Source organism: Gopherus evgoodei, chromosome 10 (genome assembly GCF_007399415.2).
Source record: "Gopherus evgoodei ecotype Sinaloan lineage chromosome 10, rGopEvg1_v1.p, whole genome shotgun sequence".
Lineage (NCBI taxonomy): Eukaryota > Metazoa > Chordata > Testudines > Testudinidae > Gopherus > Gopherus evgoodei.
This window is the reverse complement of record NC_044331.1, coordinates 34,041,950-34,068,327: the sequence shown is the minus strand read 5'-3', so window position 1 is coordinate 34,068,327 and position 26,378 is coordinate 34,041,950. Positions and strand designations below refer to the sequence as shown.

Here is a 26,378-nt window from a genome sequence, read left to right as displayed (position 1 = left end):
AATTAACTCAAGATTGATAATTAGGCAACGGGTATGAGGTATGTGTCTTGAATTCATTATCTCAGCAGAATCTTCATTATTGTACATTTACTTGTGAACAGTTCTCTGCCTAATGAAAGGATCTGTTTTAAACCACTCCAAGTAACTCCAGTCGAGCCTGAGCAGCAATTTGGATCCTTCCTGAAGCTTTTCCAAAGTACATGGGTGTTCAGAGCAAGGGTGAGGGTTTGGGTTTGGCTCTGCCCTTAAGTGGCACCGCACTATTTGCTGGATTAGTTGAGCTGGAGAAGGCAGTGCTCAATGCCAGCAAGCAACCCACTGTCAATAAAAGGCACTGACTGTGAAAATTCCTGGTCTTAAAGAATTAGTGTGTTAGCATGGTAGAGCCAGGGCTAAAAAGTCTTCCATCAAAGCTGGAAGAATAGGTTTACTAATATGGTACTACATTTGACTAATGTGCTCACATCAGAATGGCAAGCTATGGTTTTCCTGGAGTGGAGGAATGAAAGTGTTTTTAGCAATTTCTCTGAGCTCTGCTGGAACAAGGCACAAGTGCTGCTTGCTTCCATCTTAAAAAGACGTGAGGAGAAAGATGTAACTGTTCCCTCCGACAAGAAGTCTAAATTGACAGACAGTTAGGACTTATACAGGATATATTCACTCTCTCTTCTGGGGTGGTGGTGGTGGTGCTTGGGAGAATAGCAAAGGATGCTGTACGTCGTAACATAACTAAATGTGAACAAGTTCTATCACATAAAGGCAAACAATGCAATAATCTAAGTGGAGCAATAAGGCAGGGGTCTAAATTCTCATTTGCTTGACTATTTTTGCTGTCAGTTTTCAATAACTATCTATTTAACAAGCGTTTAATGCATTTTAAGTAAGTTCTACAGGAGATCTTTTTGAACAGTTACAACGCTACGGTTCCAAAACAATTGCTTTGTGATCACGCTGGAACCAAACACAAGTTCCCTAGGAAGCCCAGCTGAATAAGACAGAATAGCTCTTTTGTACCGGGGCTCAACTGCACAGTTTGCTCAGAATCAGTGCTTAAATATAATTAGAAACCACAAATATAAAATAATGGTAGTCCCATGGCAAACTGTCCTCAGAAGCAATCAAGCTGAGTGCTGTTGAGATTTAAGTCCTATTCAAAATAAGTGAATTAGATAAAAAGAAGAAATGGAAGTGAAGTGGAATAAAACACACTCGATGTTAACAAGGCAAGTGGACATAGAGCAATTTTGTAAGCACTTTAGTAGTCCTAGCAATAGCTGTAAGTGTATCCATTTGCACATGTCTAATTTGTGTTCATATAAGGGCCCTAACTGAATCATTCAACACACTGAAGGCACAATTAGTGATGCCCTCTGCTAACTTGGACCAGAATGTTATTGTTTACTACTCCATTTCTTTTTAAATCCCAAAATGTATTATGGAACGATACATTATGAGCCTTTCATGGAGTGAAACACTTTTCTTAACAAGAAACAGCTGAGACATTTGAAAGCCAAAAATCTAATAACATTTGCTAATTATGTTTGCTATGTTTAAACAGACTTTTCAACCAACCCCGGCCAGGACATGCAAGCAGATAGATTTACATTTTTATTAGTCAATCCAGAGTTCCTTCCATACATAGAAAAGCTAAGAAGCTACATGCTTTACAATTTAAAATACTTCCACTGTGTTGAATGTCCTCTTCACCCACCTTTCCCTGTGCCACCAACTCCCTCTGGGCTGCTGAGGCTGACTTGACTAGGGCACTGGTAGCAGCTGCAATGGACTTAGCTGCTTCCAGGATCTGTTCTTCAAAATCCAGAGTCTCATCGGCTTGCTATAACCAAAACAGAACATTGTCACCCACAACTCAGAACAGAGTGCTTTCTCTTCACTTTCCAGGACACATTTTCTTTGGATTCTGTAATCCAGCTACACAGAGACAAAGAATCAACAATGCCTTATTTGCACTACAAAGCACTTTCCTTGGGCCTAAATTAAGAGACAACACAAACACAAATATTAACTGGAAAGTAACCTTCCCCTTGTGGCCAACCTTGTAAAAAATTTAAAGTGACAGCTTTTATTTAAATACCACACACAAGATATTTCAGTGCATGCCACTGAGTTTCTGGTTTCCACTAGAAGCATTGAAAACGATTTTCAAAAATACAGGTAAAGCAGTAGCCTGAAATGGAATTTTCATTTTCCCACACAGTATTATCTTCGTAGTGTTCTAAAGTGGTTTGTTTGCTGAGATTATTAGAGTTTGTTAAACAAAGCACAGTTACTTAGTAAATATAATAAAGGGAATGCATAAAAGGTTACAACTCTAATGTTATCATTACGCTTCTTTGTTCATCTGTAATGAAAAGCAGAACACAGTTATCAAGTAAGCCCATTAATTTAATTGCTTTTTGTAAGCTGCATCTCTTCACTGAAAGCAAGTATTGCAAAGCAGTTCAGTTCAGTCCTCTTGGAGTTACGGAATGTTGAAGGTCTGTCTGGAACCATTCAAACAACTAAACCACCGTTGTAACAAGCATGAACTGAACCGGAAGATTAACCACTCCTAATAATATTTTTCTCTAGATGAAAGATGAACTATTACTCTGCAAATGTCAGTTTCCTAAACCTGGTCTTACCATGCATAATGTAAAACAAACAAAACACATTAAGCCATTTAAATCTGCATAGGAAGTCATAGCTATCTACTCCTGTGTTGTGTCCATGCTACCAGCAAGGATGGAGTGTCCGTTCCATGTACTGTGGCTGCAATAGCCTGGGCAATTAATATGGAGGCGCTGCTTTGCACATGTATCAACCTCCCCCATCTATTCCTAGCTTAGATATGTTCATTACTTTCAGAACAATTACAAGCATTACAAGGTTATAAGTGTGTGTGTGTTATTTGTTTTCTTTAATTTTTACTTTGACTATGACCATGAACGAATGATATATTAAATGGCACCAAAAACAGAATGATCAGTGAGGGCATCAGGGCATAATGCATCCCCTAACAGGACTCCTTAAGAGAGATGGGTCTTTTCACATGTTTTCCCACAATCCACATGAGTACAGCTTTCTCATATCATAACCACTAACTCTTCCAACTGAGGCTAAGCAGTGTTTTGAGATAAAATGCATTATGTTCAGATTCTTCTAATATTTTTGGTAACTTGGTAGGGTGTGGGGAAGTAACTGAAACAATGGATATGTTTATTACTTGTCCTTTACACACACTGATGCGACTTGATGATTCAAATAAGAAAGTGAGTTAACATCTGATGAAACAGAACTTTCCACATGAGTTTGGTCTGCAATGTAGGATTAGATCAATGGCCATGACAGTGAAAAGCATTTGTCGCTAGCACTGGTTTTAATGACAAGAAATTACATCTCCTATCAAAAGGTCAAGGTCTTCCATAGTGAATCTTATTTCTAGTGGTACCTACTTCACTCTTGTTGCTGAACCTTTCTTATGTTGTACTGAATTGAGAACTTAAAAATATTTGTTGTAAGGACCCTGTCCTCCTAAGTGTTTGAAAAGCACCACATATATCAATGATACCATAGACTGAACACCACACTGAACACCACACATTTTACTCCACCATTCAGAACAGCCTTAAACTTGGTGGCCTTCAGGTGGAGGATATCAGATATACAGCACTTTCAGGATTAGTCTGGAGATCTTTCCTTCAGAGAAAGTAGGACAAGAACTGTGAATATAAAAACCCCAAAATATTCCTAAATTGCAGTGCCTAAACATTTAAATTTTTTTGACCATTTTAATTACTGTGTGCCAAATCCCACTCTAAAGCTGCATAGAGCTGAACACCATGATGTGGAGAGTTTGTTCAAATTTTCAGAAGCGTTCAGCATCCAAAATTGGGGACAGATTTTCAAATGGGCACAGCAGACCCCACCTCCTGCGTCCATTTGAAAAACTGAGCACTTCATGGAGGGGCCTAAATGAGAGCAGAGTCTTTTTGAGAATATGGCCATTCCTGCGTTTCTCTCAATCTGCCTTTACTGAAGGAAAAGGTATGTTTAACATCAGACCTTGTTTCTATGCACGTTACCCTTTTCTAAATCAAGGGGCTACAAAATACAGTGATTTTTGTGCCCCAGCTCATCTGTAAAGAACTAACTTGGTATGTTGGTGAAAATCACAAACAAAAGTCACTTTTGTGAGGTTCTCTCATTCCAGTTCTCTGTGGGACACTACAAAATCACCAGACATATTCCAGGGGAGTTAGGAGCCACAAGGGGTTCAGAGGTGAAGTAACTGGAGCACTGCACATCCAATAAGAAATATCTTTGGAAGCTGGTATACAGAAGCATGCACAGCCTGTTCAATACCCAATCAAAAGCCAATTGTATTCTCCTGTTACTTTCATGGGCACTAATTCATGTCACACAGCTTAAAGAACAAGCCATAGGGTGCTTGATTCTACAACATTTCATATAACTTCTACCATGTGAATAAAATAGAAAGTCACAAAATCCTGGAGATGAAAACGCAGCATCCATGGAAGTCAAAGCACTGGTGAAGAAATACGGCACCCTAAATGAAAACTATTTAGCATCAACTTCTGCCATGTAATGATAATGTTGGATGGCACCTTAAGGGACGAGATAAAAGAACAAGAGCTGCCTACTAAATGCAGAATATGTGCCTCTGCTAATTAGGAACAGCACATGTATACAAAAGGCTTATGATAAGGAATTACCATGTTAATGAAACAACTCATCTCAGCAGATGGATTTTTGGCCATGTTTGTAATGCAACAACAACAACTAAAGCGCTTATGATTTATGCAACAGGCCTCAAATGTTAATCTCTTACTTTGACCACTAACATGGCACAATTTGTAGACCTGAGGGACTATATTTAGCTCAGTCGGTATTATTTTTTAAAAACATGTTTAGATAAATTTGGCTCTCTTGAAGTGAAAATCTAGTAGCCTTCCTCCCCCAGCCCCCAGCTTCATGGGAGCGGACAGTGGACTAGTTTGAGCACATATTTCTGCCAATGCGCAGCAATGCTACTATTTCCAGTTCTGGGCCTCTATAGAGAATACAGTGCCAACTTCACCCAAATATCTGGTGGTTTGGGGACAAGGGCCAACATCCACTGTAGAGAAAGTAGAGACCAGCAATTCCATCTTGATTACAGCTGAAATCCGAATTCAAGTACCAAGCAGAGGAAGGTTAGTATACAGCTCCATCTATCTTTTGCCTCTCTTATGCATCACAGTACAGTTTTTATTCACTGATTTTTAAGAAAAATACTGTAATGAGCTGGAATTATGAAGCCTGTTTCCAAAATAGTGGAAGCATCCATGAGCTGAGAGCTATTTTACTTCTTTATATCAATAGCAGTATATGCACTATTCCTTAAATGGCTATGCTGTAAGGAAGTTAACTTTAACTTTGCTACTGAATCAGCTAACAATTCAGCAACTATTTTGATGATGGATTTTAGTTATTCACATAGCCTAATAAAAATGTTCACTGCCATGGCTTTGCTATACGGATATCTATAGTCCTTAACTACTGAATTAGAAATACCTCTACAACATGCAACATCTTCTCAAAATATTCTACAAGTTTCCAGAGAACCAATCCCAGATGGGGAAGAAAAGTACCTGTATGGGATTCGTTCAGCATAGCATGATGTGCTCATTGTTGTACATATAAACACAATGTAAAAATGACTAGTTGAAAAAGAATTGCAGGGGAATTACATGTCACATCAATGAGAAAGCTATGGTGCAGCTACTAAGGTACTGCTACATAGGGGCAGGCATAAGACCTATCATGGGAATGAATAGCTAAGCACTAGAGCTGGCTGGAAAACAGGTTTTTCCCTCCACAGAAAATTTCTATGAAAATGAATTTTCTTGTTTTTACTCAAGTTTTCAGCAAAAATCTTGACTTTTTCAAAAAACTAAACCCCAATTTTTTTTAGTTAGCTAAATACGTCCCAGTTTTCTGTTTTCCAGCTAGAAGTCAAACATTTTCTGTGGAAAGCAGATGCTTGCCTGGGTAAATTGGGTTTTGTCGAAAACCACTCTCAATGGAAACTTTTGACCAGTCCTATGCAGCATCTCCATGTAACCAGAGGGGAATTGAGCTTACTCTGCTATTTTCTTCAACAGGTCCACTCTGTCCATTCCTTCCCATTATTTTTGTCCTTGACACATAAGTAAAAAGTAGGTACACAGAGGGCTGGAAACAGAGGGCTCAGTGCAGAGGACAACTACTGCTTAGTCATGCTTGTGGGCATGCTTACCCACCCCGCATGATGGTCTTGGAACACAACCAGCTTGACCAACTGTTGCACATCCTGCTGGGCACAACAAAAGGTCCATACTTGTGTTCATCTACACCCTAGCAGTGTGGTTTGAAGGGTATACCTCAAAATGAGAGGTCCAAACTGGTCACCACATATACAATCCAAGACTGAACAGCACAAGAAGTGCTACAGGAGGAATCATTGTCCAATGACATTTGGCTACCCTTTTTTGTGTCACAAATTGTTTTTGTTCATTTTCATCAATATTGCTCTCAAATTATGCAGTTCTCAGAATGCATGAACATGAAACCAGACTTCTTCACATGATATGTGACACAAAATTCCACTGTTTATATTTTAGTCCCTTGAGATGGCAATTTGGGTCACTTTAAAAACAATGCTCATGAGACTTAATAATGTTTTAAAAAAAATCAAAGTCAACATCTATTTCCACAAATTTAGGCTAATAGAGTTATCATATGCTTTGATGATTCTATGATCTGCAGGTAGGTGGAGGGAGAGAGAGTCTGCCACATGAGATCACAAAAAATAAACACAAATCACTGGGCCAACTACAAAATGGTGTAGGATAAAACATTATGTCACAAAACAGTGACAAAAATACCATGCTGTTATTTTTTCAAGAGTTAGATACAGATATTTTTCTCACTTCCTTACTTTTAACCAGTTTCCTACACATCCTTCAAATGTAAAGGACAGCATGAATAGATTCAGGATCAGTAGAAGAATGAGTGAACCATCATTAAGTTGTTGACAACAGTCATGAAAGACAAACTATGTTTCTTCTGATGTGCCTCTCAGCTTCAATTTAATAAAGATATAGCAACAAGGGTAAGTCACTGCACAAAGCCAGGTAAACACAAGAGACCACTCCTATGAGATTCATTACTTGCATGGCTGCTACCCATTATAAATGAACCTATGCAACTTACACATCTCCCCAAGAACAACCCTATTAAAAAGAGCACTTCACTGTATATGGTTTAAAAAAAATCAGATTAGAATGAGAGTCTGCAGGAAGTCTTCTAAATCTGCTTGTGATTTAAAGTATTCCTTCATATTGCCTTATACTACTTTATAAACCCCCGGAGACAGGGCAGGACACTATAGGAATATGTTTGATATATAGTTGGATTAAATAACAACCTAATATATCAAACATATCACACAGAGCCCTGCAGAAAAGGCATCCAGGTTTGATTCATCTTGGGGTGGGGGGGGAAGACACACTGCTGAAGGCTAACAGCAGGGAACTGTTATCGACTGCTAAAGACGCAACCCCTTGCCTTGTGTTTGAAGGCATAAGCCTGCACGGAGGCATGAAGAGTGCACCAACAGGAATATAATGCACATACAGCAATAGTCTCTGGTGACGTACCCAAGCCACAATGTTGTTTTTCTATAACAATTTTTTCCATCGTAAGAGTAAATGAAACATGTAATTTTTAATTCCATAAAATAAATACAGAGACCACTTTTTCTTTTCTTTTTTTTAACGTGCTCTTTTGGGTAGTTACACCTCTACCTCGATATAATGCGACCCAATATAACATGGATTTGGATATAACGCAGTAAAACAGCGCTCCGGGGGGGACAGGGCTAAGCGTTCCGGCGGATCAAAGCAAGTTCGATATAACACGGTTTCACCTATAACATGTGTGACAAAGTTCCTCTTCTACCTTGGTGGGTCCTGCACTTATTGGCGGATCTGCTCACCTCAGTGATCTTTCCCTCCGGTGAAACCCACAGTCTGGGTCAACTCCTCCTGTGTCTGATCAGGAGTTGGGAGGTTTGGGGGGAACCCGGGGCCCACCCTCTACTCCGGGTTGCAGCCCAGGGCCCTGTAGATTGCACCTGTCTATAGTGCCTCCTGTAACAGCTACATGACAGCTACAACTCCCTGGGTTACTTCCCCATGGCCTCCTCCAAACACCTTCTTTATCCTCACCACAGGACCTTCCTCCTGGTGTGTGATAATGCTTGACGACTCAATCCTCCAGCAGTATACCCTCTCACTCTCAGCTCCTTGCCTCTTGCTCACCAGCTCCTCACACGTGAATCTCACTAACTGGGAGGCTTTTAACTAATTCCAACCAGCCCATGATTGGCTTTAGGTGTCCCAATCAACGTAGCTATCTCCACTGCCTTCTAGAAAGATCTTAATTGGCCCCAAGTGCCTTGATTATCCTGGAGCAACTGCCATTTGGTTACCATGGTACCAGGGATTTGTGTAGCCTGGGGCTAACATACCTGTTCTTCAGTACTTTACTGTAGCCATCTGGCCTTGCCCCATCACACATGGTAAAAATTTTTGGCTCCCGAGGACAGCGTTATATCGCGGTAGAAGTGTTTTTGTAGCAGGTGGTATCCTTATAAATCAAGGACCAAGTTATATTAGAACAGGCAATATAAGGTCCCAAAGCAAAAGATATTCAACCTAACAAAAAAGACACCACAATCAGTGTAAATCCATAACTGTGTTGTAAAGGACATATCACCCACTATAACCTGTTTTATATAATGAACAGAAAAGTTTGTACACCTCAGCAGACCATTTTTCCCCTTGGATGCCACAATTAAAATCCAAGACAGTTTGTAGTACACCTGAGGGAGGAACAGATAAGGAGGGTCTTCCTCAAAATATTTTTAGATACACAATCTCAGATACAAGACCAGTACTAAAACATCATCTGCACATTGTACTAGTAGTCGGAGCATTTAAGCTTTTGCAAGGCGAGAGACTGTATCTGCTCCATAGCCAGGCTGTTGTGTTTAATTCAGAAGAAATGTACATTATACAATAAACCATGGCCAGGAGTTCACAGACCTATTCCTTCACAGAGAATGTTCTCTGAGACAGGAATGATTCTCCTGAAGAGGAAAGTCACTGGCTCCACTCTATCCTTCTGAATCTTATTAAGACAAAAATGGGAGGTGTGTGGTTCAGAGATGCAATGGGGTGGGGGCACAACAAAAAGAAAAGGGAAATGGAATAAAAAATAAAGGTTATATAGAGAGGGAACAAAACTAGTGCAGCTCAAGCACAAAATTAGAACAAGTGTTAGCTTTATTGTTTCATTTCTATTATATTAATAAACTGGAACATAGACAGAGCTAAAATAGTAAGGATTAAAACAAACAAGCAAAAAAACCCCACAAAACCCCAAGAATTTTGGAAGGGATCCAGACCCTCAGACTTCAGGTTGTAAATCCACCTCTAATTAAGAGGAGTGAGGAGGAAACTTTCTCTGCAGGCTGAGGTCTATTGCAGGCTCTCCGGCAACTTTTTTCTGAAGCTAATGGCCACCGCCAGAGGCAGGATACTGGGCTAGATGGACCTTTGGTCTGATCCAATATAGCAGTTTTTATGTTTCTGTATTTGGTGGACTGTGTATAAGAGAACAGATGTTGCCTATTTACTAGTTTAGATTTGAATGACGGAGATACTTTGTTGATACAGAAGTTTAAGATTGAAACATCTAAGAGTGAGCTACCTAAAGCATTCTTCCCCCTATAGGGAGATATTGAAACACATTGATGGGACAGTGAAAGGAAGTGCACTTTGATGCTGTTCTCTGCTCTGTGGAGAAATAGAGAGTTTGAAATATCCAGCAGGATCATTCCAGCACCTTTCACTTGCATTACAGTAAATGTTTGTGAAAGATATACTGAATTACGAGTGATGGAAGGAAAGTTTTATTCCAAAATGAAATATCGATCCAGAGATATGAATGTGTTTTCCACAAAATAACAAAGAAAGAGCTCAATAAAGCACAGGCAGACTGAATACTCAAATTAACATGTTAAATGAGGAGCAGGTGTAGGATTTGTATTCATTTTTAAATGACAATGGCCAATGGAGTGGTTTAGATGTTAGCAGGAGAATGGTTTCAAGGTTACTAGGCAACTCAGATATGCTACTGTGTAGTGGTTTTGTAGAAAAGGTGTTAGAGGTTTCCAGCCTCAATTCTCCACTCTGTATAATCTCATTACAAGCGACTTTCTTTCTTCACAAAAAATCAATGTACCAATTACAAAATCTACTGAAAGAAAAATTTCCCAAGCAGTGGGCATCATCACAGCCCACCTTGTGAGGCTATAAAAAAGCTGTCTTGATCTTATGCTCCTGAATGACAGAAAATACCACAATTTCCTGACAACAACGGTCTGACACTGAATGACCTTTAGAACCTGCTTTCTTGGAAAGACTCGTCATCTGCTTAGAACAAAGTCCGATAACTGTGAAGCCACTGAGAAAAGGACATGACCACAGCATTGCTTTCTGAAGTTAATGGCATGCCTTATTTTTATTAAGAGGCCCAGTCCTGGGTCTCATGGAGATTTATTCCAAAACTTGCTAGGGGCTCTACACTGTGGAGTGAAGTGATTCTGTGTCATGCCCCCACTCCCTGAACTGTGCAAGTACACTAACTACTTCAGTTTATAATAATTGCCATATAATTCCTCTGACACACATGCAAGCAGTTAATTCCATTTCACTTTAAAATATTCTCATGGACATATCTGAAACGCACAAAAATATGAGACTACATAAGCATTCATATGGGACCTTCATTTATATATTTCCCTTTATAGAATTAAGAGAAAACAGGCATAGAAGAATCAGTTTCTATTTTAAACAAAGAGTTTAAAAGGAGACACCTGTTTGCTAGAAGTTAAATACTGTGTGTTGATCTTATAACATCTTTTGGCCACAACCTCCCATAACACACTGCACACACATTGAAGAGTGAGTGAGTGGGCTCAAAAGCCTCTGGAACTGAGGAACAAGAATGATCTTTCACATCAGAGAAGATTTTTTAGACAGAGAAAAGTGAATGAAATCTATTACTTGCACGCCCACCACTTGAAAGAGCCACCAAATATCTTTTGCCTTTGTGGTAAGTCAAGCCTAGCTTGTCTGAAACGTGTAGCTTCTACTGGCACCAGCTGAGGACAATGTAAGGATTGATTGTTCCAACCATCACCACGATACCAGTTATTTGCATTTCTGCAGTATTAACTTTAAAAAGAACATGGAAGATGGACACTCACCTTCGGCTTGGCTCGTGGTTTCAACTGCTCTAACTTCTTTGCTGCAGCCTCAATTGAAGCTGCAGCCCCCAATAGCTCTGTCTCAGCAATGACTGTTGGGTCCTCTGGATCCACCCACTCCGTGCCTGAAATTAACAGAGGGGAAGACAATAACTTCAGTAGCATTGTTAGTGCCTTTTGACCAGGCTGATTTCCTGTCACATCTCAAAACTATGTGCTAAATACAGTGTGTGTGTGTATAATACGGAGACCTCATTTTAATACCATTAATGGTATAAAATACTATACTTTAAGCCACTAACTGCAAAACACAAGTCAGAATGGAAAGAGCACTTAGCCATAATGTTCTATTATGAAAGTGGCTTGATTAAGAACTTGTGTAAGAAAAGAAACTCTGAATTGCTCCTTCAAAAGCAACGTCTACACTAGGTACTGAACTACTGTATCAGCCAACCATGTTTAATCATGGCTGTTACTTAGAAAGATTCTAGTGTGCTTTCCTTGACCAAGGCTGACAGATGCATTGTCTGAGAACTGTGACAAAGGAACACAAAGGATGTATTAGACTATTCAGGAGATCATGGTCTGACTAACAGTTCTCGGTAAGTCCCCTTCTATAGCGGCTAGGGAGACAGGGCTAGCACCCATCCATGGAAAACACAAGAGTGATCAGTGCTCTTTTAATCCCAGTGCCAATAAGGAAATTTCTCCTACACATACAAGGCTGAACATTTTCTGGAAAGGAAAGACCTTACACTTTTGAAGACCTCACAAAACAAATGTTCAGAAGCAGTTCACTCCAAAGTTCCGCAACTTACCGGGAATGGTGTAGAAAACTCACATAGAAGAGAATTATTTTTAACCCTCTGGTGAGACTGATACTACATTACAACTAAAATCAGGACAATTATATGCCAAACTTATGACAGGATAAGCAAACAAGTGTAGTTTTACTAGATATCCTTTTTCCAATGTAAGAATAAGTAGCACTGAAATGATTTTCATGTTACATTGCCAATAATATTAAAATATTTATGTGCCTATTTGCTGGTTATGTAAATGTGCTCATTCAACTAACACTTCCAGAACACCCTGTACTCAATTCACTTTATTAATGGCAGAGTAATATTTCTTTCACTACCTCAATAAGCATCTCGGTAGATTTACAACTCCTTGATAATATAATTCCTCTTGTTTATCGTACTCTTTGTTTTAGAGTTGCGATTTTAGGAGTCTGCCCAAACCAGTGGATGAAAATTTAGACAAAAATCAGTTATAAAATCAAAGAGCAATAAACATCTATAATGCATTGCTCACCCATGATTTTAGCATACAATACAAGAAACTTTTTCTAAGAAATTGAGTCATGAATATAAACATGCTTATGCCCTTAATAAACCCAACCCTGCTACACAATTTCATTTTTAATCGCTGCAATTTCTTCCTACCTGGGAGAATGCTCAAAGAATCACTGAACTTTTAATTTCCTTTTATTTCTTTGATTCACCACTGTAGTGATAGCCTGGGATGTTGAAGTTCCACACTCAAGGTTGGATGCATTCTGGAGTCTGGACTGAGGTGTCTGCATCAGCACTGGAGATTGGATGTAACTTTGTAATGAGCTGACTTGATTTGAAGTTGGGACACAACGATCGCATAAGGGCAATGTACCTATTTTGGTGGTCTGCCTTTAGGGATTAGTAGAACCACTGGGCCTCCAGGTAGGCAGGAGAAAAAGCACTGTTCATCCAGTTGCCATTCCATTGATAATTTTGTGGGACTTCAATTACATTTTGTTCTCTGCTATTAGGGTTCCTGAATGCATCTGTGTGACGGCTTCATTCTCAATGGTTCACAGATGACTGTGACAAAGTATATGAAAGAGGAGGCTAGAGTGCCATGGAAGAAGTATCAGACAGAACCAAATTGTGACAGATTTTTGGAGACCATATGCTGTAGGTGTATGGAGGTGTCATGGAGCCCAGCCCCAAGTTGAACCCACGTCCACAGAATCACTCCACCAGCCTGGGTGTGGCTGCTGGGCCACCCCCTTTTTTGCCTCCTTCTGTTAATCGCCTCCATCTGGATGTTCTGTGGCCTAGCCTCATGGCCAGGTCACTTGAAAATTCAATCCCCTTCTGGGGTACTCAAAGTCTCAAAATAAACACCACCTTACACAATAGTCCCAAGTTAAGGTAAACAAGAGGTCTTTTGCCCCCACCTGGGCGACAATGCAGTTCCCGGTTCCTCTTATGGAACGCCGGTCCCAGAACTGCTTTCTTGGAGCCAGGCAAGTCAGACGGTTATTACCTCCCTCCTTCAGCCAGGAGTCCCCAGCTCTTCTTCTGCAGCAGCGTATACATCAGTCTCTGTCTTGTTATGAGGCAGGACCCCAGCCCTTCCCCTGGAGTTGGGTAATTCAGGCAGCTGTTACCTCCCTCCTTCAGCCAGGAGTCCCCAGCATTCCTGGAGCAAGGTGTACTTTAGCTAGCTGTAGGACCTAAACCAGCTTCTCCCTCCACTGGCCCTTCCCCCCCCAATTAGTCCTCAGGCTCAGAGAGTCAGTCATCTCCTGCTAGTGTGTGCCCAACTATGAGGGAGGAGGCAGCATTTATGCTGGTCCTTGTCTTTCAGCTCATCCCCAACTGGTTGGGCGAGAGCGGATCCTTTCTACCAATATCTACTAGGCTTTGTGTGCACACATCTATGTATATATATTATATATACTGGACTCTAAAAATCTTAAAGGAACACGCCAGATGATGGGATTGGCTGACCATTATGCACTGCTACCCTTAAGGGGCAGACTGCCCATCACAGAGAGACAAAGATTTCACCTGTAGAGCTGTATTGGTGGGGTCACGCACAGTGGAACTGTTCTGGGCATTCTTCCTCTTTGTTAATCCTAGCAGCCTGGGCTTGGTTACAGGAATAGAGTCTCATGGTGCATGTATCACCTTGCTCTGGAAAAACTATAGCGTCCTGAGGCAACCAATACTGAATCTTGTAGTTCTACCCACTGTTGCTCACTATGGTAGCAGAATGGCTGATGGCTGCTCTGGGCTATTTCCTGCAAGCTGGATCCAAATTCTTCCTAACTGCTCAAGGTCAGTGTGGAGATAATCGATTCAGTGCTTGGTGGAGATGTTAACCATTCCCTGAGTGGGGGCACTGTGCAAACTAGGGCTGTCAAGTGATTAAAAAAATTAATCATGATTAATTGTGTGATTAAAAAGAAGTAATCATGATTAATCACGCTGTTAAACAATAATACAATACCATTTATTTAAATATTTGTGGATGTTTTCTACATTTTCAAATATATTGATTTCAATTACGACAGAATACAAAGTGTACAGTGTTCACTTTATATTTATTTTTATTACAAATATTTGCACTGTAAAAAACAAAATAGCATTTTTCAATTTGTTTAATACAAGTACTGTACTGCAATCTCTTTATGATGAAAGTTGAATTTACAATGTAGAATTAGGTATAAAAAATAACTACATTCAAAAATAAAACAATGTAAAACTTTAGAGCCTACAAATTCACTCAGTCCTGCTTCTTGTTCAGTCTTGGTCAGACTAACAAGTTTGTTAACATTTGCAGGAGATAATGTTGCCCGCTTCTTGTTATAATCATCTGAAAGTGAGAACAGGCATTTGCATGGCACTGTTGTAGCTGGCATTGAAAGATATTTATGTGCCAGATGCACTAAAGATTTGTGTCCCCCTTCATGCTTCAACCACCATTTCAGAGGATGTGTGTCCATGCTGATGAAAAATTCTGCTCAATAATGATCCAAGCAGAGCATACCAATGCATGTGCACTTTCATCATGTGAGTCAGATGCCACCAGCAGGTCGATTTTCTTTTTTGGTGGTTCAGGTTGTGTAGTTTCTGCATCGGAGTGCTGCTCTTTTAAGACTTCCGAAAGCATGGTCCACATCTTGTCCCTCTCAGGGCTAGGCTACACTTGAGAGGCAGGGTATGGCTACACTCAAAACTCCAAAGTGCTGCTGTGGGAGCGCTGCTGCGGCAGCACTTTGAAGTGTGAATGTGGTCGCAGCGCCAGTGCTGAGAGAGAGCTCTCCCAGCACTGCATGTACTCCACCTCCTCATGGGGATTAGCTTGCAGCGCTGGGAGCCGTGCTCCCAGGGCTGCGGCACTGTTTACACTGGCACTTTACAGCGCCGTATCTTGCAGCACTCAGGGGTGTGTTTTTTTCACACCCCTGAGCGAGAAAGTTGTAGCGCATAAAGCGCCAGTGTAGCCAAGGCCTTACAGCAGCTGGTGGTGGCTTTACAGAGCTGTAACTTACTCCCCGTCCACACTGGCAAGGCACATACAGTGCTGTATCTCCCTGGCTACAGCACTGGTTGTACTCCACATGGACGAGAGGAATAAAGAGAACAGCGCCGGCGGCGCTGCAGTGCTGGAGTGCCAGTGTAAACAGTGATTAATCTTATTAGCTGTAACTGACCTCCAGAATTTTCCCATAATGCTTTTAACTAAAGAACTCTCTTTGTTTTGTTGTGATGCCTCTCTTTGTTTTGTTGTGAACTCTGGGCTCCCGGAGCTGCTTATCTAAAAAAACAAACACAGCAATTGTTTGCTCGAGCAGAGGCAGGCAGGGAATGTCCACAGCTAGTGTTTGCTTGAGGAGAGAAACAGCAGGGCGGGGCGGGGGAGAGAGTCTGTGGGAGCAGCTGCTTATCTGGTTTGAAGATTATTTACATTTAAGAATGAATGAGAGAGGGGTGGGAGAAGTGGTCAGAATTTGCAAGGCAGGGAGCTGACAGTGTCGGCTCCAAAAATCCACTCACTCTCTCTCTCCCATGCTCCCTGTCACACTCCATCCCACCCCTCTCTTTTGAAAAGCACATTGCAGCCACTTGAACGCTGGGATAGCTACCCATAATGCACCACTCCCAACACCGCTGCAAATGCTGCAAATGTGGCCACACTGCAGCGCTGGTAGCTGTCAGTGTGGCCACACTGCAGGGCTTTCCCTACACAGCTGTATGAAGACAGCTTTAACTCCCAGCGCTGTACAGCTGCAAGTGTAGCCAAACCCTCAGATTTTGGATGGCACTTCGGATTCTTAAACTTTGGGTATGGCTACACTTGAAATTTCAAGTGTGAGTGTGGTCGGAGCGCCAGCGCTGGGAGAGCTCTCTCCCAGCGCTGCACGTAAACCACATCCTCTACGAGTGTAGCTTCCAGCGCTGGGAGCCGCGCTCCCAGCGCTGCGGCACTGTTTACACTGAGGCTTTACAGTGCTGTATCTTGCAGCGCTCGGGGGGTGTTTTTTCATACCCCTGAGCGCGAAAGTTGCAGCGCTGTAAAGCGCCAGTGTAGCCAAGCCCTTTGGGTCGAGTGCCATAGCTATTTTTAGAAATCTCACATGGGTACCTTCTTCGCGTTTTGTCAAATCTCCTGTGAAAGTGTTATTAAAATGAACATGTGCTGGGTCATCATTCGAGACTGCTATAACAAGAAAAGTGATTAAAACACAATAAGAGACATACAATTCTCCCTCAGGTAGTTCAGTCACAAATTTAATTAATGTATTATTTTTTTGATGAGCATCAACAGCATGGAATGGTGGCCAAAGAATGAAGGGGCATATGAATGTTTAGCATATCTGGCATGTAAATACCTTGGAATGCTGACTACAAAAGTGCCTGTTTTCACTTTCTGGTAACATTGAAAATAAGAAGCAGGCAGCATTATCTCCCGTAAATGTAAACAGACTTGTTTGTCTTAGTGATTGGCTGAACAAGAAGTAGGACTGAGTAGACTTGTAGGCTCTAAAGTTTAACACTGATTTCTTTTTGAATGCAGTTATATACCCCCCAATCTACGTTTTAAGTTACACTTTCGTGATAAAGAGACTGCACTACAGTACTTGTATGAAGTGAATTGAAAAATACTATTTCTTTTGTTTATAATTTTTATAGTGCAAACATTTGTAATAAAAATAATAATATAAAGGAAGCACTGTACACTTTGGGTATGCTGTGTTGTAAAAGAAATCAATATATTTGAAAATGCAGAAAAATATCCAAAATATTTCATAAATTTCAATTGGTATTCTACTGTTTAACAGTGTGATTAATCGTGATTAATTTTTTTAATCGATTCTTTTTTCTGAGTTAATCGGGTGAGTTACCTGCAATTAATCGACAGCCCTAGTGCAAACTATACTTAAAAACTATTGTGCAGGTTCTCTTGCTGTGGAGAATGGGCCTGGTGACCCATATCAAATCCATTGCTGGGGGAGAGCAGCCAATTATAACATTTTTGTGCAATTAAGTTGTACCAGGGTAAGTGGAGGTGGGCCAGGGAATTACAAAGTTTTTAAATATCAAAAACGAACTATGAAAATTAACATCTAGGTAAGTATTTAACGTCTCTTGTCATTTCTGGAATCACTCTGTATATTAACTAAGCGGGTTGTCAGACCCACCTTTCATTGCTTCTGCTGTCTGGATAAGCTCTGTCACAGCACCAGCAACCCGCTTTGAGAAGGCAGCCAACGGATGCTTCAGCTCTGGAGTTGGCTTCTGAAGAATCTATAAAAAGATAAAAATTAATTAGCAATTAGAGGCTAATTTTTCACTGCAAGTTCCCAATGAATTAGATGAAATCCTAATGCTACTCTAGGGAAAAAAAAAACAAAAAACTATCTCAGTCTACAGAAAAATGCAAAAATGCCCACAACTCAGAAGCAAAACTAAAATAATGACCCCAAGCAGACTGATTGCGAGATTTTGCAAGGCATCTAGCCCATGCTAGGAAAGAAAGGCTGCCTATCATGGTGAAAGTATTCCACAGGGCTGTTTCTGTAAGTACTCAACATTTGACAGATGATCTCATGTGTCAATCTATTAATGAAGAACATTCAACCAAATTAAAATGCAAGCCAAGTGCTTCATGTTGCATTTTCATTTTGGGGACAAATGTAAACTATATGGGTATACAAAACTACATGTTTTACACTACCATCATTGCCACTGTTTCTTCCAACTATCCTTGTTATAAATTGAGATTCATTCCCCATCTCTGCTCTCTTTTGCTCCTTCTAATATTCTTCATAATCTCCTAATTAGAAACCCTCAAAGCAGCTCTGCAGCAGAGCAGGCAGATACAAAAGAGAATAGAAATGAAACAGAAAAGTGGTTGTTGTATCAGAAAGCAAGGTTTACGAATCCAACTCTAATCTTTGCTTTTGCAGAAGTTACAAGTGGGCAAAAAAGAATACCTTACTGAGGAAAGAATTCATTATTTCCTTTACTCCAGCACTAGCAACATGAGAAATAGGGGAATGATTTTACAGTAAAGGATACATGAACTTTTTAGATGGGATTGAGAGGAAGAATTTGATTGTCACTTTTGCTTAGTACTGCTCTCTGGAATTCAACTTGACTTAACAGGATGGAATAATGAACAGAAGATTTGCTTGTGGAAATAAGGGTTCAGTGCCACAGATATAGCATATGGACTCTGAATAACTATCTGTCCACTAAGGGTGATCTTTCTTTCACATTTAAAAAGGAGAAGAGTGGAAACTAGAGGTCTCCTCATAGCTCAAATTATGTCACTGATATAGTGCAAATATGGAATATGTGCGCACTTTTCAAATCACACCAGGCTTGTATGTTCATATAAAGAATACTGCTGTGCCTGAAATAACGAAAGATTCACAGTATACATTAAAACTCCTTATTAGCAAACAGAATTATAATTGAATGGTCAGATCTAATCCCTCCTAAGTCAGCGGTTTTCAACTCTTTTTAATTTATGGACCTCTAAAAAGTTTTGAATGGAGGTGCAGACCCCTTTGGAAATCTTAGACATAGCCTGAGGACTCCCAGGATTCATGGACCACTAGTTGAAACACACTTTCTGTGGTAACGACAACCTTTCATAGACCCCTTAGACATAGCATGTGGACCCCTAGGGGTCCGAGAACCACAGGTTGAAAACCACTATCCTAGATAGTATATTGAACAAAAAAAATATTTGTCAACAGATTGTAAGTTCTTTGGGCAGGCAAAGACCATGTTTTCTTTATCATCTGTGAAGTGTCCAGTACACTTTTGGATGTTGCAATCAAGTTAATTTTTGAGGGAGATGAGGAGTGGTCCCCAGACAGTAAGAATTATGTGGCTTTAATTTTGGGCATCCCCACGTTGATGGAGTCATTTTAAAACTTAGTGTCATTCACAAACACTAATGAACTTTGACAGAACAATTCTTCCATGTCAATGCCAAAAGACAGCAGAAATTTCAAATATAATTTTCAATAATTTTAGAAGAATTCTGCTTTCCTTCCAAGCTTTCCTTCCAAGCACCTCCAGTGCTGGTGAGCTCTGCAGTAAAAGGACCAACACGCAAATGTAGAAATTGATGGCGCATTTCCTCATTCATTACTGTGCCAGAAGATGCTAGAGAAACCCAGGTGGGTAGGTTAACTGTCACATGAATCCCTGACTTTGAAAGAGCCTAAGGCTGAAGAGCCCCATTTCCATAGTAAATATAAGTACCGGAATCCTCAATAGCCAAGCAATCTGCTGTCGTATTAACAAAATGAATACCTTCTGCAACAATGAGGGCTAGAACCAGGGCACTGTTTGAGACTCCTTTAACCCAGCAGACAGTACTATTGTGCCTTTCAGAGCTAACCTTCCCATACAGCTGAAAATTCAAAAAATACACACAGTGTGATCATGACAACAGCAAAGTACCATGTTTCCTGATGCAGAAACAATTTGTAACATCAGTACTACCCTTAACAATGGCAACAAAGCGGCAAACAAATGAGTCGGTGTAAGTGCACAAACTCTGAGGTTTTCCAGTTACCTTTCTGTAAGTGTATTTAGAACTCATGACAGGTGCTGGAGACTGAAGTCCTGTATTTAGCCAAAGCACAAATACAGAATGGACATAGAGCAAAAGCTTCTCACACACTGATCTACCAGTGCGCCTCAACCCTGACCTGCAGGGGCCATTTGAAGGTATGAGAGGATAGTTCCATGTTTTACCCTCTTCCTGAGTGCACCTCTCTGGATACTGACTCATACTCAAATGTGCACAAGTACATTGAGAAATGGGGTACGATCACACAAATCACTTCACACAGGTCACCTAACAACCCTTTTGACTACAAGATTGAGATGTTTATCCCCTAGATGAGTGTTTCCCAAACTTGGGATGCCGCTTGTGTAGGGAAAGCCCCTGGTGGGCCGGGCCGGTTTGTTTACTTGCTGCGTCCGCAGGTCCGGTCGATCGCGGCTCCCACTGGCCGCGGTTCACTGCTCCAGGCCAACGGGAGCTGCTGGAAGCGGCAGCCAGTACATCCCTTGGCCCGTGCCGCTTCCAGCAGTTCCTGTTGGCCTGGAGCAGTGAACCACAGCCAGTGGGAGCCATGATCGGCCGGACCTGCATACTGGGCAGGTAAACACATCGGCCCGGCCCACAGGGGTTTGCCCTACACAAACGGCACCCAAGTTTGGGAAACACTGCCCTAGATAATTTGATAATCCACAAGAATGTCAAAGCCATATTGCTTGCATGTGAGAACTGAAGTCACTAACATGAACTTTACACTTCAGAGTCCCAGCATAGAGTGAGTTTTTGGCATGTGGATTCCTGGTTATTGTGATACTAAACCTTAAACTTTTAGGTATTTTGAAGGGCTCTGACTGCCAAACAAAACAGTCTCTCTGAATGTCAACAGACCCACTAGAGCAATCCTGTCCACAGCTGTTAGGCTCAAAAAGACATTGTTAGCACTCATACCAACTGCTGTCAATAAGACGAATGAGCTGAAAGGTCTGATGCCAACCAATCTTGTTGCTGAGAGATCATAAACTAATGCACCAGCTCAGCATACTAAACCAGACAGAGAGATTAAGAAGTGTATGGACTCTAGCTCACTTGAAAGTTGCCTTGCCATCACCTTCTGAATAAATGTGTCCAAACTTGCTAACCATTATTCTATGTCAAGAAAATTGTTCAATTAAAAAAACCTGTGCAGGCTGTCTGATCCTGTTCTATGCTACAACTCCAACCAGTTAGAATTTTGGGGAAACTGCCCCAAGGTAGAGGGTAATGTATGGGGTAGAGCCAAGTTGGCCATGCTCACTGGAAAATGACTGATGCAGCAGTCCTTCTGTACTTGCTACTAAAGCAACATCCAGCGCAATTCTATTTACGTTTTAGAGTGCAACCAACTTTTTAACCAAGAATACACTGTGAACTTGAGTTTCTATCCAGCCTCCTGGAAACAGTTAAAATGGTGACATCATCTTATCCATCTTCATTTCTACACAAACTTTATGCTCACTAATTTTGGCTTGGTGTGCATGGGCTTGTAACATAAACCTAATCTACACATGGCTTTAGTCAGCTGGCATTTTTGGGTAAATTTCCACAGCGTACTCAGGCCTTGTAAATGAAGCCGCTAGAGGTAAGAAAGGCTGCTCTGCTAAGAAAATGGAATAGATGGGAGAAGTGAAAGGCAAAAGATGAAGGAGTAGAATCAAGCAAAATCTTATTAGTCTTTGCTCTGTTAAGATGCATAATGTTGAGTTAGATCAGGGGTCAGCAACCTTTCAGAAGTAGTGTGCTGAGTCTTCATTTATTCACTCTAATGTAAGGTTTCGCATGCCAGTAATACATTTTAACGTTTTTAGAAGGTCTCTTTCTATAAGTCTGTAATATATAACTAAACTGTTTTTGCATGTGAAGTAAATAAGGTTTTTAAAATGTTTAAGAAGCTTAATTTAAAATTAAATTAAAATGCAGATCCCCCCAAACCGGTGGCCAGGCCCTGGGCAGTGTGAGTGCCACTGACAGTCAGCCTTTGGCACGCGTGCCATAGGTTGCCTACCCCTGAGTTAGATACTGCAATATTCAATAGAGTGGATAAAACATGACAAATTTCCCCAAGTACAACTGTACTAAAAATACACTAGACTTCTAAATGCAAATTATTCCCTGCTGGGCAAGTTCCAGTAATGAGATCTAACAAGTTTAATTTTTCTTACACTATCTTCCTTGCTAGTGACAAGCGTTAATATAATGGGGCCTCTATTTTTTACTTTATCTGTATTCCTACACACAGTCGTTAATTTAATTTAACTAGACACACTAAAATCTCTGCCTGGCAATGTATTTCTACCCAGAAGGCCTATGTCACACACCAGCCACTAAAAAGAAGCTTCTCAGAGGTTGCGCACATGACGACTGCAGCTGCAAGTCAACTTGAGAAAGTCTGGTATTTTATTAAACCTTTGTTCTTAGACAACCCATGCTTCTATACGTGTGAAATGCCCATGTTGAAACAATGCTACAATATTACCAGATAAGTGTTCAGATTCCAGAAAAGCATACACAGTTCAGTATTCACAGCTTCAGAGTGCACTGAGTTAGTCACAAGACTTTAAGTGAAAAAACTGAGAGCTGGGGAGCTTTTAGGTGGGGCTTTGGGGATGGGCTCAGATAGCATTTCCTTTGCTTACCTCAGGATAGGGTTAGGCAAGCATGTGAATGTAGTACTCCCCCAGGTATTTTCACAACATCCGTGGTTTGGGTGATTGGTGTGTGTTCTACAACATCAGGTTAAGAGAGAGACCCACTGGAGAATACCAATGTTCGATTTTAAAAGGGCTCATTTTTAGATGCTGTGATGCCTTCACTGACTCATGATAAAGTAAGCTCCAGAAGAGAACTCTATGCAAACACTTCCAGCTTCCCTTCTCTCTTTTTTCAGAAAGTGGTGAGCTATTTTAACCATTTGGTCAGGAACTTGCAGCAAGCTAATAAAAAGTTAACCTTGGCAATGATTATGAAAAGGGCTCAGTGGGATTATTTGTTCTTGGCAAAGCTTCAATACATGCCTATAGGCTCCTTCTTACCAGGAGGACATGTTCCAGGAGGTCCAAGTATCCAAGGGTACATTCCGTTCCAAATTGCAGTGCTCTCGCTCGAACATCTTCACTCACGTCTGGGTGATAGGAAGCTTGCTAAGGAGACAAAGCAATATTAACACTCAAAAATTACAAAGCAGAGGTAGTGGGGAGGAGCGGTCATATGGCTGGAAACTATATAAATGGCATAAAAAGACCAGAAAAAAGCAATTTCCTATCATTTGTAATTAACATCCAAGCCAGCAAGTCATCACTGTTGCAAAGGTCTAGCTTAACTGACCTGCCAAAGCTGCAGAGCCTCATCTGTGAATAGGGTGACCAGAAGTACCATTTTTAAAGGGACAGTTCTGGTTTTTGGGACTTTTTCTTATAGAGGCGCCTATCAACCCTCACCTCTGTCCCATTTTTTCACAGTTATCTGGTCACCCTAACTGTGAACATGGATTTCTGAAGAAGTTTCCTTCTGTTATCATATTCTTCACTCTAGGGATGCAACGGCTCCCTCTTTTTTAACATTCTTCATTAGACATGGTCAGCATCAGATACACATCCTGCCATCAACCCACCAAAACAGCCGCCTCAGCAAAGTTCCAAAGGAGGAAGGCAGCAAGTTGGTTGTTTTTTTAGGTATAACAGTAACAGATTCTGGGAACGGACAGAGCTGATAGCTTGTGGGGGACGTGTACTACAGTTCCGTACACACAGTGACGCTAATAAGAAGGAAGTTGGCACCTTCATATTTCTACTGATACATTGGAAGAGGAAAGAAAACAAAGCAAGTCTGAGCAATAGTTTCTCCATCCACAAATACATACAGCGTTACAGATTTTAGAACCACAACCCCCCTCAAAACTCTCCCCTCCACAAACCCTCAAACATTCCATCTAAAATGTGAGTGTTCTGTGCACCACCCAAAAGTGAACACAACGTAAGGCTCCACATCAGAGATAATGCAGCTTAGTGGATAGAGCACCGTACTTGGACTTAGGACAAAGGTTCTCAAGCTTTGCTGCATCGCGACCCCCCCCTTCTGACAACTAAAATTACTACCTGACCTCAGGAGGGGGTGACTGAAGCCTGAGCCCTGCCATCCAAGGCAGGGGGCCAAAGCCCAAGCTCAAGCGCTTCAGCCCCAGGCAAGGGGTCTGTAACCTGAGCTCTGCTGCCCAGGGCTAAAGCCGAAGCCTGAGCTCCGCCACCCACTCAGGCTTCAGCTTCAGCCCTGGATGGCGGGGTTCGGGCTTCAGCCCCAGCAAGCCTAACATTGGCCCCAGGCAAGTCTAACACCAGCTCTGGTGACCCCATTAAAACAGGTTCATGACTCACTTTGGGGTCCTGATCCACAGTTTGAGAACCCCTGGCTTAAGAGATCCAGGGTCTATTCTCAGCTCTGCTACTGGCCTGCTGGGTGACCTTGGGCAGCTTACATCAGTGCATAACTTTCCCACTCTGTAAAATGGAGATAATGATGGTGACCTTCTTTGTAAAGTGCTTTGAAGGCCAATATTATTCCGTATGTGGGAAAACGGAAGTTTGCAAAGAAGCACGTAATGAGTAGTATTAGACTTCATGTGGTTAAATACGTACAACAAACAGTAAAAGAGCATCTTCCACCAGTAGAATCTTTTAGAGGGCAAAATAAAAAATTCGAAAGTAGTCCTGCATCATAGATTCACCACTACAAAAATGGTATTTGGAAAGTACAACTGGGAGCAAGTTTGAACTTGGTATTAATTTTTAAAAATACACCTTAAAATGCTTATTTTCGGGCAGTTTTATTGAACTCACCTGCCCGCTTTTGCTAATATGTCCCTACCAATTTCTTTTTGTCTCCTGGCATTTACAATTGGGACTAAAATTAATTTGGTTGTTTGTACAGTTTGATCAGTTCTTTCTTTCCTTAACATCATAACTGATGATGTCACGTTAGACTCAGTTGGTTAATGGACTGAGTTGGTTAATGGGCTCCCTCTACTGGCTAGTTGAAGAACAGCTGAGCATCCACCACTACAACCTACATTAACTACACTGTTGGCTCCCCACTTTGTAAACAGAACAGTAGTTTTTTGGAGTTTGTTTTGGGGTTGGTTTTTTTTGGCATATTTGAGGCTGGATGACTATTCTGCTGGAGAGAATTAACCAATTTAGAAAGGTCCAGAAATTCCTTTAAATCTAACAGCCACTTCACCACACACATTTAACTTACTTTGTACAAACTTCAGTACTATGGTGACGGATGCTACAAAAACACTCAGATACCAAGAATCGCTTCAAACTTCTACCAGAGATAAGTACAAAATTGACTGAGACAATACAATATTTTGGAAGAAACACTGAACATATCAAAACATCTTTAAGTCTCCCACTGAAGTCCATGAAAAAACTATTTACTTTCCTGGGAATAGAATCAGGCCCTAGTTCTTATATCAAGAATATATATTCAAAAGATTCTTCAATCAGCCGCAAACTAACAAAAAGCTTATTAAATCATTTACATCAGAATGTTTTCCTGCAATATAAATTAAATTGAATTTCCTCAGAAAGTCTCTTGGACAGAATGTATGTGCATTATATAAATTCATATCCTTGTCTGTGAAATACTGTTAACTCAGAAATTTTTTTAGTTACTTCCCGTGTGACATATTGAATTATACCAAGACACACAGTTCACTTTGTAGAATAGTTTGGAAGGATGGATTTCTTTCCGCTTTAAGTGGAGGAAGTGGCTTAGGTTAGTTTTTAATGGATTTTCCCAAACCTTCTACCTATGATTTCATGTTCTCTTGCATTTCCAACTCTGATTGGCAAGTTTGTTTCAGACACTTGGGGAATGCTAAAGTAATGACAAACAATAAGGGACAAAGCTTCAAAAATATTGTATCCCAACTCTGGTTTTTCTCTTCAGGTCAGATGATTTAGTTATCCTCTATTGCTCCTGTGAATTTCTACTGCCAGTTTTCCCTGCTGCAACTGGCAACACATGCTCTCAAGACAAACTGTGTTTCATTATTATTAATTATTTTTATATCACAGAAGTGTCTAGCGTTTCCCAAGTG

At 40.9% G+C, this 26,378-nt stretch overlaps 1 protein-coding gene across 1 annotated transcript in view; it reads right to left on the bottom strand.

Annotated features, from left to right (window-relative positions):
- The window catches only part of TLN2 (talin 2), a 209,235-nt gene that overhangs the window by 14,556 nt on the left and 168,301 nt on the right, over positions 1-26,378 (bottom strand). The window contains 4 exon segments of the mRNA XM_030578202.1: positions 1,712-1,837; positions 11,381-11,505; positions 17,856-17,961; positions 23,311-23,418. Of these exon segments, the coding sequence (XP_030434062.1) occupies positions 1,712-1,837; positions 11,381-11,505; positions 17,856-17,961; positions 23,311-23,418 (465 nt within the window).